The sequence below is a fragment of the Leptonychotes weddellii genome, chromosome 8 (genome assembly GCF_054177405.1).
Source record: "Leptonychotes weddellii isolate Sample4059 chromosome 8, ASM5417740v2, whole genome shotgun sequence".
Lineage (NCBI taxonomy): Eukaryota > Metazoa > Chordata > Mammalia > Carnivora > Phocidae > Leptonychotes > Leptonychotes weddellii.
This window is the reverse complement of record NC_138376.1, coordinates 16,970,602-16,984,534: the sequence shown is the minus strand read 5'-3', so window position 1 is coordinate 16,984,534 and position 13,933 is coordinate 16,970,602. Positions and strand designations below refer to the sequence as shown.

Below are 13,933 nucleotides of genomic sequence, written 5' to 3'. Positions count from 1 at the left end.
CAGGGAGGGAGGGAGCCAGCAATATAGTGAACCCTTCCCCTCTCCCCCCCAGCAATCTTCATAAAATCTGTAAAATTTGTGAAAAGCTTTATGAGGACATTTCTTAGGAAATCCATGAAGGGGTTAAACTTTCAGCCTGGAGTGATACACAGTAGATCTAGAAGCCCACCCATGTGATCCTAAGCTCAGGGAATGAGCACACAAGCTGGGGTGGCTTATGACAGTGGTTTTCAAACAAGGCTGGACAATAGAAGTATCTAAGAATCGTGATGCCCAGGCAGTATCCAGAATGTCTAGGACAGGACCCAGGCATCACTATTTTTACAGCGCTCCCCAGGGGATTCCAGTGTATGGCCACGTCTGAGAGTCAGTACTGAAGAACATCCCCAACCACTAACCGTGTTCAATGATATCCTATTTATATCTCAAGGGCTGAGAGGCCCTAGCTGACATCCAGGTTTTATATCAGAAATATCTATTGAACTTTACTAAATTATATTAAACCTAAAGTGCTCTTTTTTTTTTTTTAAGATTTTATTTATTTGCAAGACAGAGAATGAGAGACAGAGAGCATGAGAGGGAGGAGGGTCAGAGGGAGAAGCAGACTCCCCGCTGAGCAGGGAGCCAGATACGGGACTCGATCCTGGGACTCCAGGATCATGACCTGAGCCGAAGGCAGTCGCTTAACCAACTGAGCCACCCAGGCGCCCCATACCTAAAGTGCTCTTAATGTGAAAAAGAAAATTTTATTTTTACTTTTATTGTATTGTGTTATGTTAGGAGAAGGAAGCGGAAAGTGAAGGGGGGGATAAAGAAAATTTTAAAAAGAAGTAGTTGGTTTCGTTTCCTATGACCACGAGAAGTAGAGTCAACATTGCTCTCCTAACAGAATCCACCCTTTTTTTGCCCAATGATTGAATATCTACAATGTGGCTACCACTGGCCTCGATGCTTCATGAATTATTTTTCTTAATTCTTACAAAAACCCTCTAACTCCCTTGCTTTTTCATCTGTGCTTTTACCAGTGTCCTTTAGGTTGAGAAATGGCTGCCCTTTTGCAGAATAAGTGAGCTACGTACGCAATCCTAGCAAACAATCCTTGCAAGCGAGCCTAGCCGGCAAGCCTAGCAAAACTGGGGAGCTAGTTCTGCGTCCTTGTCCCTCCTTGTGATCAGCCTGAGACGTAAGAGGAACAGGGTCTTGGTGTGTGCGTTTGAACTCATTTTGCCTCTGTCCAAAGCTCTGTTTCCTTCTCTTAGTCAGTTGATCTCCCTTGCTGTTTGTCTCTTACATTTGGCAGTATGAGGGCAGAACCACAGCAGGCTGAGTCTGGAGACTGGAATCAGTCATTTCACTGCCCTAGATCTCAACCTCTTCAATCACAAAATGGGGATATTAATACCCAATGTCCTGGTCACCCACAAGACAGGGGACAGAGTCAATGATTCATATATATCTTAGAACCACCTGGTCCTTTGGCTTCAAATCCAGTTCTATAAATGAGCAAAGACAGGGTTGATATCAGATGTTAGATCTCAGCCAGTTTACCAGCCCCTACTCACTCATGCTTCATATTCCATAATCCCAGACGCTGAGGACAAATGCCTTAGCTTTTTCTTTTAAACCATACCTAGTTCATGGCTTCCAGAAGCAGGAAAGAATTCCTATTCAGCGTGCCCAGCATTTAAAGAACAGTCCCAGAGTTCATCGTCATAGCCACACATAATCAGGTAAACCACCTGTACATCATGGCTCGGTTCTTGTCCGCTGTCAGAAAACAGACAGATTTGCAGGAAATGCAGAAACGAAATATGACAGGTGCATCCTTGTTTTGTCTCGGTGTCACCAAACACTGCCACGATTCCTGACATTCCTAAGCCAAGGAGTGTAAGGCTTCCCCGGGCTCCTTCCCAGGGAAAAAGTTTATCTGCTAGTGAAATGCAAATCCTCACCCTTGAAGTAGAGTAGAGACACGTGCTCTGAGGTCTAATCTTCCATTAAAAACAAAAGAAACAAGAACAATCTAAGTTTTCTCCAGTTTTCTATCCCATACGGGTTGACTCCAGATTAGGAACAGAAAGTTAAATAATTATCTGTACCAAACAGAACAGGCAAGTGCCTTGGATGCTTCTAGACTTGAGGAAGCCCTGGTAATTTGGTCACTAGTCAATCAACAGTAGGTCCCTGGGTAGACTGGCCTGGTCAAAAGGTTCCTGCCCCACCCTGGTCCCACAGCCACTAGCAGTGTCCAGCACATATTAAACAGTTAATAAATACTACTGAAAGAATGAATGAACACTATCAGTAAGACTGAGTTTTAAATGAAGAGGGATTGGGTCAAGTAGTATGGAGTGTGTGCCTTGCACACAGAAGACCACAGAATGATGACTATACAATGACTGTAAAATAAGAGGTTTAGAGTATACATGTATCTCTTATTGAGTGTATTTGGTCCTGTGGTATTATAATTAGATGCTGGAAGTGTTATCATCCAGATGAGAGCAGAAGCATCTTCTGATTTGCTTTGTGTCCCCAAGGTCAGGTGCTCTTCCAGCCGTATGTCAGGTATGCAGTAAGATGAATGAGAAGCTAAGTAGGAATTCCCATCCTTGAGCCACTAAGATACACTTTCTGCCAGCGAGGAGACAAGTTCAAGTTCCTCTCAGCTTCATGTTAAGATTCTGCGCTATGTGGAACCGTGGATAACACAGAATAAATCTGTGCATTTAGAGTTCATTGTCGATCTACTCTTTAAGATGCAAAAGTTCAAGCAGAACGGCCTCAAATGGGTCGTTATTTTTTGTGAGACATTTGTCCAGGTCTTTTGGATCGAAGCTCATCTTCATTACCATTTATCTCTTTACAGTCTCTAACGTTTCTATTTTGAGTGGAAGACCATCACCTCCTAACCTGATGGAAGCCGATCTCAGGTCATTCCAGGGGAGTGTGATTCAGATGTCAAGGGGGCAGCTCAGGTTCACAGCCCTTTTTTTGTCAGTAATGAATTCCCATGGATTCCGTGTGTTTCCCGGTTAGAAGCACACAAGTAAGGGATCTGAATTGTGAATTTAGCAGCACAAACATATCCTCACACTCAAGAACACATTCATCATGTTACCAGGCAGCTGAAGAGTGTTGTAGTTCTTGGCCTCTTATATTACAAACAGGTGGCATTCCAAGGTGATGGTGTTCCTTCCATTTTTGTTGTGTTTAATATCAAGAACAATATGTAAGCAGTTTGAATCCGCCATCTGCATACCCAAGATAAAATGAGAACAAAGTCATAGACCTGACTTTGGCAGGCGGGTCAGTTCCCAAGGAAATACCACCAAAGACAGTGGAACAGGGTGGAGCTGCTGTTATTTGAAATACTGTCCCATCAGGGGGTCTCCCTGTGCTGTCCTATAGCGACAAGATTTGAAAGGCAGAAACGAGGGGAGATCAGGAAATAACAGAGCAACATAGCTAGAATACATTTACCACGTTGTAAGTCACTTCCTTATCTTCAAAGGCAGGGAAGGGGTCTGAGGGAAGGGGTACAAGAAATGCACCAGTGGCATCAAGGACAGAAAGGAGGAGAGTTCATTTTTTGTTGCCATGGTAATGAATTTCCAGCAAAGTCATCTCACTTACACATGGAGCCTGACACACCATCCTCTTCTTAGGTATCTGCAGTGACCCTTGAAAGTTGTCCTGTGAATCACACAAGCAAATTAAAACACCCCAATCAAAATATGGCCATGCAAGAAAGGGAACTTCCAGATCCACGTACAAGTGGGCCTGTGTAGTAAACGGAATACAAACTTGCAGAATCGGTAATCATCCAAATTAAGGGAAGAAGTCAAAAGCAAGGTCTGTTTGTTATTTTGGGTTTGGGAGGCGGGATTCAAAGATGACAGAGGAGTATCTGCTACTATTTGGCCTAGGCCTAGATTTTCAATCACACTCCATCCTAAGTGCCACAGCAAAATTCCCATTATTGTGATGACAAAGTTAACGCACTAGCACCTTCCAAGAGAGCCTTCCGGGTATAGGGAGAGAGAGATTGATATCACTGGCCTCACAACTCAGACTTTCCCAGTAATTGCTGGCTCCCACCAAAGTTGGAAGTGAAAGCTCAACTACCCTTCTGGATCATCAAACTATCTGACTTTCTCTCATTTCCATCTACGTATCCAACAGTCTGACATGCTGGGCCTTGCCCACTAGACTAGATGCTGGTTATCTGATGATGCATAAACACAGCATAGTTCCTGACCACTCACAGCTCGTACCCTGGTGCATTCTAAGGATGCAAACTAGTGATCATTACCACACTCACAATGATAGAGCTATACACGGGGTGCCATGAGAGACCAGGGGAAGGACAAATGAGGGAACCCCAGTTGGAATCCCGGGGAGGGGTTGGTTGAGCTGGATTGTGAAGGTGCAGAAGACCAGAAGAAAAGACAATCAAAGTTTTCCTCTGTGAGGTCTAAACCTCTCTGAGGACATTTACTGGAAATTGGCCAAATTGATTTTTATGCTGCAGACAGAAGTAAACATGTTTTCAGAAAGTAGAGAATAAAAGCCAGAGCCATTTACCCAGCAAACACTGAGTTAGCATCTGCCATTGGAGGTGGGTGTTAGGTATGATGGGAGGAGGAGGAGTAATCAAACTGTAAGAGAATAGAATATGATATAATAACATATAATAACGAGGCCCTGGCCTCGAGGATCTGACACTGGTTGAGGAGGCAAGGCATTATGATATAAAGCATTGAGTAACTACACAATGTAGTCCATGTTACATGCTAAATAATCAGCATAGATCATAAATTCATCAGAATAAAGAGAAAGAAGCTGGTGGAATGAGGTAATATCTCCCAAAGAGGTCAGGGTTTGGACAGAAGGGAGAGAAATTATTGTAGGTAAGGAAAGCACAGATCAGATCATGTCACCCTCTCTCTCTACAATCATCAATGACTCCCAAGCACAGTTACAGGCTCACTCTTTGTGATTCCATGGACCAGGACATCCCTATTCTTATACTCCTGAAAACTCAGATGGCTTCTTCAAATCTCTATATCCCAAGCACTCAGCATCGTGCCTGCCACTGGTAGGGGGCTCAGTATATCCATCCCAGAAACATATGGAACCCCTCAGAGACATTTGATTCCCAAGTTAACTATGGACCATATAAGAGCAAGAAGGATTGTGAACACACAGTTGGAAGGGTTATTGAGGGTCCTACCAATACAGCGCAAAATGCACCCTGTGATGATGAATTCTGTGCATCAACTTGGCTAGGCTCTGGTGCCCATCTGTTTGATCAAGATGTTTCTGTGAAGGCATTACATGGATGTGATTAACATTCACAATCAATAAACTTTGATTAAAGCTGGTTATCCTCCATAATGTGGATGGGACTCCTCCAGTCAGTTGAAGGCCTTCAGAGAAAATACTGAAGTTTCCAGAAGAAGCAACTCAGTTGCAAGACTGCACCTTAGAAATGCAGCCTGAGTTTCTAGCATGCTGACCTGCCCTGCAGATTTCCAACTTGTCAGCCCACACCCACCCGCAGTCACATAAGGGAGAGAGAGGAAGAGAGGTAGAGAAAGAGAGAGAGACGTTGCCTTCCCGCAGCAGGAAGAACATGGACAAGCCTAAGGATGGACCTGGCAGAGATGTGGGAAGGCTAGTGGAGGTGGGGCTTGAGGAGTGTCAGCTCTGTTTCAGGGTGGCAACAGTTTGTAAAGCTTAAGCAATCAAACTGTCAAAGCATGCACGTGCACCTGCGTGCATACACACATGTGTGCACACACACACACAACATAAATGTATATAAAACCTGGTACAATCTGAATAAGCCCTGTTCATTGGACCAATGTCAGTGTCTTGGTTTTGATACTGTACTATATTATACGTAAGATGTTACGATGGGGGAAAGCAGAGTGAAGGTTACGTGAAATCTCTCTGTATCTTTCTAAACTTTCTATGAAAATGTAATTATTCAAAATATAAGGTAAAAAAAAAAAAACCTTCGAGCAGACTCATGATATATGAAAAATAGTAGCATGAGAGTTGGCCCCTCCTGTAACCCTCAAACCACCCAGCAAACAGGCAGCATGTTCCTGTCAGGTGACGCCCATAGACTCCAGGACAGCAATCCACGCCGGAGAACACACCAGCAGGGAACCCAGCAGAGGGTACCACCTCCCCCGACCCATCATGCTTATGTCCCCACCACCTTCCAGTGAGGAATTGCATATCCAGAGCCTGTGTGTTTGGGTTCTGAGTTCTATTCCCCAGTTCCAGTTGAGGCCCAGAACTGGCTAGAAACTACCAAGGCAAGCTCGTCCTTTCCTGGACAACTGCACAGCTCCAGTCCAGACTAGGAGAGCACAGCCCACCAACAGAGCTTAAGGCACAAAAATTGTTCTGGAGCTGAGATTTGTTAAGACCCTGCCCACACTTAGCCCACCTGTTTATCTAAATCTCTTCTACCTTATGAATGAGGAGGAAAGTAGCCCCAAGATGCATTGGACTGTCACTGCCCTTAATATGCAGATACACACCCGGATCCTCTTCCTCACCCCTACCACGATCTGCTCTCAGCTGTTCAGAGGAGCCTGCCTTCCACATACAAGTGTCCCAGAGGCAAGGAACAGTGGGGGCAGTTTGAGAACATGCTGGGCTCACTCACTGCAACCACCATCCTCCCTTGGTCAGAAGCCATGAATGTTGACAGAACTGACAGAAGGGGGGCATCACACAGAGGCTAGGGAAAGAGGACTCAAGATGAAAAGATTGTATATGGCACGATGAAGCTTTAGCCTCTTTTCTCAGCTCATTTGCTGTTCTACAATGAAGTGTCTAGAGGAAACATTTATCTCTGCCCTCCCAGCCCGGGAACACCAGCTCTCATTAACTTTCCAATTTCATTCCTTCAGAAGATCCAAGTTCAGATAATCCAATTTATATGTATTAAAAATTACTTGAGGCAAGTGTCCAAGGGAGTACCCCCTCTCACCCTCCCCCCCGGCAGTTCTCATATTACATAAGAAGGACCTCTTAAAAAATGCAACCCACCATCTTTTATTTTGGTACATGAGTCTGAGGCACTTGTCTGGTGATTGCGAAGGCAGTTCTTAAAAGCAATGGTTCTCGGGCGCCTGGGTGGCTCAGTTGGTTAAGCGACTGCCTTCGGCTCAGGTCATGATCCCGGAGTCCCGGGATCGAGTCCCACATCGGGCTCCCTGCTCGGCGGGGAGTCTGCTTCTCCCTCTAACCCTACCCCCTCTTGCGCTCTCTCTCTCACTCTAATAAATAAATTAAAAAAAAAAAAAAGCAATGGTTCTCCACCAGAGGCAGGTTTTGTCCTCCAGGGGGCATTTGGCAATGTCTGGAGACATCTTTGGTTATCACAACTGGATTGGGGGCATTGGGGAGCCTGCTGGGCCGAAAATGCTGCTAACATCCTACAACCCCCACAGAAAAAGGATTATCTGATCCAAAATGTCAATAGTGCCAAGGTTGAGAAAACCTGCCTTAGAGTTCTCTACAAGTTTACTACGTTTGTAACCTTTATCATTCATTCAGCAAACAAGCACTTGGAACTTAGCATAATATTCAGACAGTGTGCTAAGCCCTGAGGCTGGGAGCCTGCCTTACAGCATCTAGTAGAGGAATGGCAAAGGTATAAGGAAAATACAAGGCAATATGGAGCCTGAGTGAAAATACATATTAACACAGGGAAGGACATGCGTCCTGGGGGACAGGAAGAACTGATGTCACTTCCCCCAAGACAACTGCAAACTGCATATTCAGTCTCAGATATAAAATTAGATCTCAAATATAGAACAAATATAACATGTAACTGCTGGGAAAGATCATCACGCCCCTAAGCACTTTTGAAGCAAACTGCCTTAATGTTTTTATATACATACACATCCTCAGAGAGAAGCAACCTACTGCTTTCTCTGTGACTTTGTTCCCTATTAAGATTATTTTCCTAACAGTGTTTTTCCAGTACCAAGATGTTTTACTTCCTTCTCCTGCCCTTAGTTTATTCTTCTATCTATACTTGTAAATATCGATAAACATACAGTGCAATTCTGTAACTGCTAATCAGCTAAGGGGTATGTATGTAGCTCTAGTATCTTTCCTTTGACAGCAGTTTGAATTGATTCACAGTTCTGTGGATGCACTTTCCTGAATGTCCGTCAGTTGGCCTCTCTTTTTCAATACTGAGTGCCAAATATGTAGCAGGGACAATTGTCTCCATACCTCCTGCTCCCATTTCTCAAGCTGAGAGAAGCCTGGGACAGCACAAAGGTGCTTGTGAAGAAGGAAAATGAGCATAAGAGAAAATGGCCTTTCCCCAGGAAAATGAATGGCCAGATCCAAGAGGGTTTGATCAAACAAAACTGCACCTTAGATTAGATTTGAAAGGCAAAATAGCCTAGTGATCATTTCCATGGCAGATACCACAGACAATTACATATCTTCCAGGTCAGCAATGTGGATGATAAAACTGTCTGGAACACCATCATTGACAAATGTGAGCTCATAGCTAAGCTGAAATTAAAACCAGTTATGAAACAGAATTATCACATGCCATATGCCCATGCACAAAATATTCCAGGCCATCTTACAAATTAAATCATTAACATACAGCTTTGAGGCTCTACTTGGTGAATACTTGTGCACAATCCTGGGCTGTCATTTTTTGTTTGTTGTTTAAGTCTGGGTTCGACTCCTGACTCTACCACCTTATAGTTCTGGGACCCAGATAAGTTAATATAACCTTTCTGAGTCTATATTTTTCCATCTGTGAAAGGAGGAAAATCATAGCTATCTCTCAAGATTGTCATTTGTCCTAAGAGTCTGGGTCCCCTGGGGAAAATACAGACCATGTCAATGGTCAGCAGCGACCACCTTGAGGGTTGGGAGAACAGAGGGCAGAGGTTGGAGTTATCACAACCTGGAGGCTTCAAAGAAGGGCCCTGTGGAGCTGAGGCACAGATTGCTGGGGATGGGGAATGTCTGCAGCAGAAACTGTCCTAACAGAAGCTTAGGAGCCCACGCAGCTGAGCCTCCACTGATTCTGAGAAGGTGCAGAAGAGAGCTGGACACTGGAACCAATTGCTACTACCAGGGTGCCAGGCCATCTCCAGGTGACACTCTCAAGGACCAGCAAGTATGGAAGAAGGAGCAGATTCCTTCCCCTGCTCAGCCTCAGTCTCCCTCTCTCACCTCTGCGGGCAGATGGCAAAGGAGAAATGTGATTACGGAGAGCCCCATCTCTACACAGTGGACCTCGGAAGCCTGGATTTGGAGCTGAGGGACACATGGTCCGTTCATCCACTCATTACCTACGCGTATGGGGTGCTTTCCATGTGTCTGACTGAGGGGCTCTGCGCTATGCACTGGGGAGTCTGGAGGATTAAACAGAAAGCTCTTATAAAGTGCACAGCTCAGTGACGAGGACAACTCAGTTAAAATCAGTTCTCTCTAAGACCCAGTGGGAAACATAAAGGAAAAGGAAATAGAAACCAAACCAAAACAAACAAAACAAAAACCCAGCTCCTGTCTTTCAGGAGTTTCATGTTTTAGGTTAAGTGTTGTAGGATGAGTCGAAGAGCAGAGTACAAAGTAATACATGTTCATACACTTTGAAAAAATATTTCAGACAAAACTACTTTAAGAATTCAGAGAAGCCAAAAAACATTTGGGGGATAATCAGGGAAACCCTCATAAAAAAAGATGAGAATGACCAAGCCCTCACTTAGACCACAGCCGAAAGGGTAAGACCATTACACATTAAAGAAAGCGAGTGAGCAAGTAACCGTGGTGTGAATTTGCTGTGTGATTACCTGACCTCAAAAAATGGAGGATGGATTCAAGATGTGGAGTATGGAAGGTGGGGCCAGTAGGACATTTCTTGACTTTATTCTGAGGGATAGATGAGCCTCTGGAGCTTTCTGAATGAGCAGAAGGTATGTGTAAAAGACATTATCTTTGCAGTCCCTATCACATCTAGCACAATACCTTGCATATAATGGACTGTTTGGGAAAAAAATTATTACATTGACTGAGGTGGGATGGGACAAAATTATAAAGGCAAGTCCTAACTTTGAAAATCTTCATATATTTCTCTCTTTTTAATTATGTAATAAATGCTTTATGAAATGTTTCAAATAATAGTGAGCAATTTTAAGGCCAAAAGTTCAGGAACCACAAGAATTCAAGCAATGATAAAAATGTTAAGTAAGGGTATAACCCACCCATCAAGACTCTGTGCTCATTTCAGATTGAGAGCCTGCCATTGGAACATGGCATTGATCAACATTAACTATGGAGAGACTTGGAAGGATTATTGATGGCATCAGGAGTTTATGCAAAAACAAAGTGCTGGACAATATGTTTTTGAATCAATTTTAGTGATTCATGTAGGAAAAGAAATGATATCATTGGTGTGAATTTTTAATGGAACTTTGCAGAGCATACAATGTACTCACACCTAATCTGTTGTGTTCTTCTTGGCAGATCCATTACAAGATTTTGGCTTTTCTGTTGACCAGTGTTCTAAACATTTAAAGTCAAATCTCAACATTAGATTTGGAATCATTCTGAGTAAGTAAAGAATATTGACATGAAATAAAACATTGCACAATCTCTTCTTGGCCCACACACCGCAATTACTTCCATTAACGACAGTAGCTGGCTAAGTGGCTGGCTAAGCTACTGTCCCCACCACTCTGTGGACAACTCTATTTCCTTCTTCATTTTTACTTCTCTCTCTGGGTAACATCTAGATACAGTGGAACTCCCACTGAATGCTGTGCTCTTGTACTGAAAAGACTTGAAGCATTCATTTGGATGATATCAGCACCCAGAATCCGTAAATCCAACAACAACAAAAAGATAATACGTCAAGCCTAAATATTGATGTCTATGTGAGAGAGAGCTTTTGCTTTGTTATCTCAGCAACAAACAAGTCTACCACCAGCAGTATGGCTTATCATTTAATTTATTTCATTTCCCAAATAGCTGGTGCAAGTTCTTAAACCTTTGACAAAGGGAAAAATATGTAATACCTTCTCCCTCCACCCCAATTAATGAGCTAGGATGCTGATTGTTTATTTTTATTTGGACATGACTTTACACTTAGTCATTATATTGCTATAGCTACTAGAGTATCTCCCTTCTAAAGCAGTTTTATCAAAACCAGAACAGAAGGACTTAATAAACTTAGCGTGTGGAATCATTCCAGAGAAATGGAGGGAACGTTGCTGGCGACCAAGAACTCTCGTGCATCTTCGTATTTCCAGAACCTTGCCCAATATCTGGATTCTATAGCAGCAGCTGAGTAATCAAAGAGGAATAAAAAGAGGAGTAGAGGGAACATAAAAGGAGGAATGGAGAAAAAGGGAGAGCACCCTAAAGCTTCCTGTGTAATATGATACAATATCTACCTAGCAACTGCGGGGGGGTGACCCCACCCAACCGCTCTTAGGAGAGGCACATAATACTGCAAATACTGCAGCTGGAAAGTTGTAGAAGCCGGACCTGCAGCCATCTCCTTGAGGGGCCAGAGCATCTGGGCAGAGAAGCACAACAGTGTGCCTACCTTGCTCCAAACAGATCAAGTTCATAAAAGGGCATATTCATACCTAGGTCTCCGGCCATTATCCCCTGTAGCATTGCTTACGTGCTGTTTTACAAAAAAAAAAAGGAACGAAGGAACGAAGGAAGGAAGGAAGGGGGGAGGGAAGAGGTAGGGAAGGAAGGAGCAAAGGAACGAAGGAACGAAGGAAGGAATAAAACTGTTCCCACAGGGCAGGCTTCTGGAAATAAAAGGCCTTTTGGCTCATGCTTCTATAAATGTTGAATGCTTTGATACGAAACTAAACCCACTCTAATAGTAAAGCCGATCTTTTCTTTCCCTTTAGGAGAAGACATCAAAGAGCTGTTTCTTGACATAGCTCTCTTCACTAAAGGATCACCCATTTTGAATTTCTCCTATCCCATCTGTGAAGAGGATCTACCCAAGTTTTCTTTCTGCGGAAGAAGGAAAGGGGGTAAGCTGTCTGTCTTGCTGACTCTTGCTAGGGTCCAGAGAGGGATGAGTAATGGCTTCCAGTTGAGGCTGGAGCCCTGGGGGTTCCACCCCTCACGTTAGGACAAGCTTAACCTTGCTTATCAGCGTGTGTCATATAAAAATAAACATGAAGCTCATTTCACAGGACCTACCTTATATACTGAGTATAAATACTAAGTGAAACATACATGTGAGACATTTTACAAATAGAAAAATGTTACTGTTCCTGGTGGCACCTTGCAAAAAAAAAAAAAAGGGGGCTGGCATCATAAAGAACCAACAGCTTCCCCAAATCCACTGAGATGCAAAGTATCTCCAGGTTTCTCCTCAGCAATCTCTTTAGTGACAGGGTCTCCTCAATATGGCAATGGACTCTGAGAAAAAGAAAAAAAAAATGAAGCTTTCTAAATGTCACTGTTTTATTGTGGTCTTGCCCAGTTGAGTCGTTGACTAATGGGGGCATTAGGTAGCTAGACTCAAAGTACACAGCATAAAACCATGACATCATCTGTTCCTTTTGTCAATTCACTAACTGCCTACCCCCGTGCTGTACATACCCCAAGGAACATAAGAACCTCATTCCAGCCAGTCCTCACCTCCTTCTGTGTCTTCTCCTCCCCCAGCATCTTCACCAAGGCCCTGAGATACCTTTGTTTATTTACCTAAAACATGGGTCTGATCTGTGACTATCCTTCCGGAAGTCACTCTCCTCCCCCTTCCCAGGGCATTCTTCCCTGTCCCAGGGGCCAAGGGGGAGTGCACCCCTTAACCCCACACACCAGAAACATCCGCTTATTTATTTCCTCATTCAAGGAAGCCAGAGTGTAATTACCCAATTGTGCTTTCTAACCAAAGGATCTAGAAGAAATTGGGGTTCCCTTCGCATAACTAATGGGTGCAGACAGAGAAAGTTTGTGCAGGAAAAGAAAACAGGACATTTAAGAAAGCGCAGGCTCCCTGAAGCTGAGGCCTCAGCTCAGCCCTCCCTCCTCAACCTCTTCTCCGTTCCCCAAAGTGTGGGTGCATAACCATATTGGCACATTTATTCCCGTTTGTCATCCTCAGTAGACGATGAGCTTCTTCAGGTTGGGGTAGGAGCATCTTGGTCTTTATGCCCAGGACTTCAAATGTGCCTGCTATACAGAGAGTACTCAGTACTGAGCACTCCAGCACGCATGCAGATGGAAAGAGCCCGCACCAGTAAGCATTCGTGCCAGGCACTGTTCTAAGAGCTTCACATCCAGTCAGTCATTTACTTTCTACCCCAGCCTTGTGAGTTAGTACTATTAACATTCTAATGCCAAGTCACAGAGCTAGTGAGGGAGCCCTGGCTCAAACCCAGGTGAGCTGGCTCTGGGACCCACAATCTTATTGGCTAAGGAATGGATCAACCAAAGAAGAAACAAGAAACTGTGCCTTTTGGCCAGGAGTTTATTTTTTTTTAATTAATTTTTTTTTTGATGTAGTGTTCCATGATTCATTATTTGCATATAACACCCAGTGCTCCATGCAGTACGTGCCCTCTTTAATACCCATCACCGGGCTAACCCATCCCCCCACCCCCCTCCCCTCTAGAACCCTCAGTTTGTTTCTCAGAGTCCATCGTCTCTCATGGTTTGTCTCCCCCTCCGATTTCCCCCCTTCATTCTTCCCTTCCTGCTATCTTCTTCTTCTTTTTTTAACATATAATGTATTATTTGTTTCAGAGGTACAGATCTGTGATTCAACAGTCTTGCACAATTCACAGCACTCACCATAGCACATACCCTCCCCAATGTCTATCACCCAGTGACACCATCCCTCCCACCCCACCCCCCACTCCAGCAACCCTCAGTTTGTTTCCTGAGA

The 13,933-nt window shown here is 43.9% G+C and overlaps 1 protein-coding gene across 2 annotated transcripts in view; it reads left to right on the top strand.

Annotated features, from left to right (window-relative positions):
• Positions 1 to 13,933, top strand: part of LY86 (lymphocyte antigen 86) — a 58,720-nt gene that overhangs the window by 21,249 nt on the left and 23,538 nt on the right. For both annotated transcript variants that reach the window (XM_081827725.1, XM_081827726.1), the window contains exons 2-3: positions 10,531 to 10,617; positions 11,937 to 12,065. In XM_081827725.1, coding sequence (XP_081683851.1) covers positions 10,531 to 10,617; positions 11,937 to 12,065 — 216 coding nt within the window. The remainder of the gene's footprint in view (positions 1 to 10,530; positions 10,618 to 11,936; positions 12,066 to 13,933) is intronic.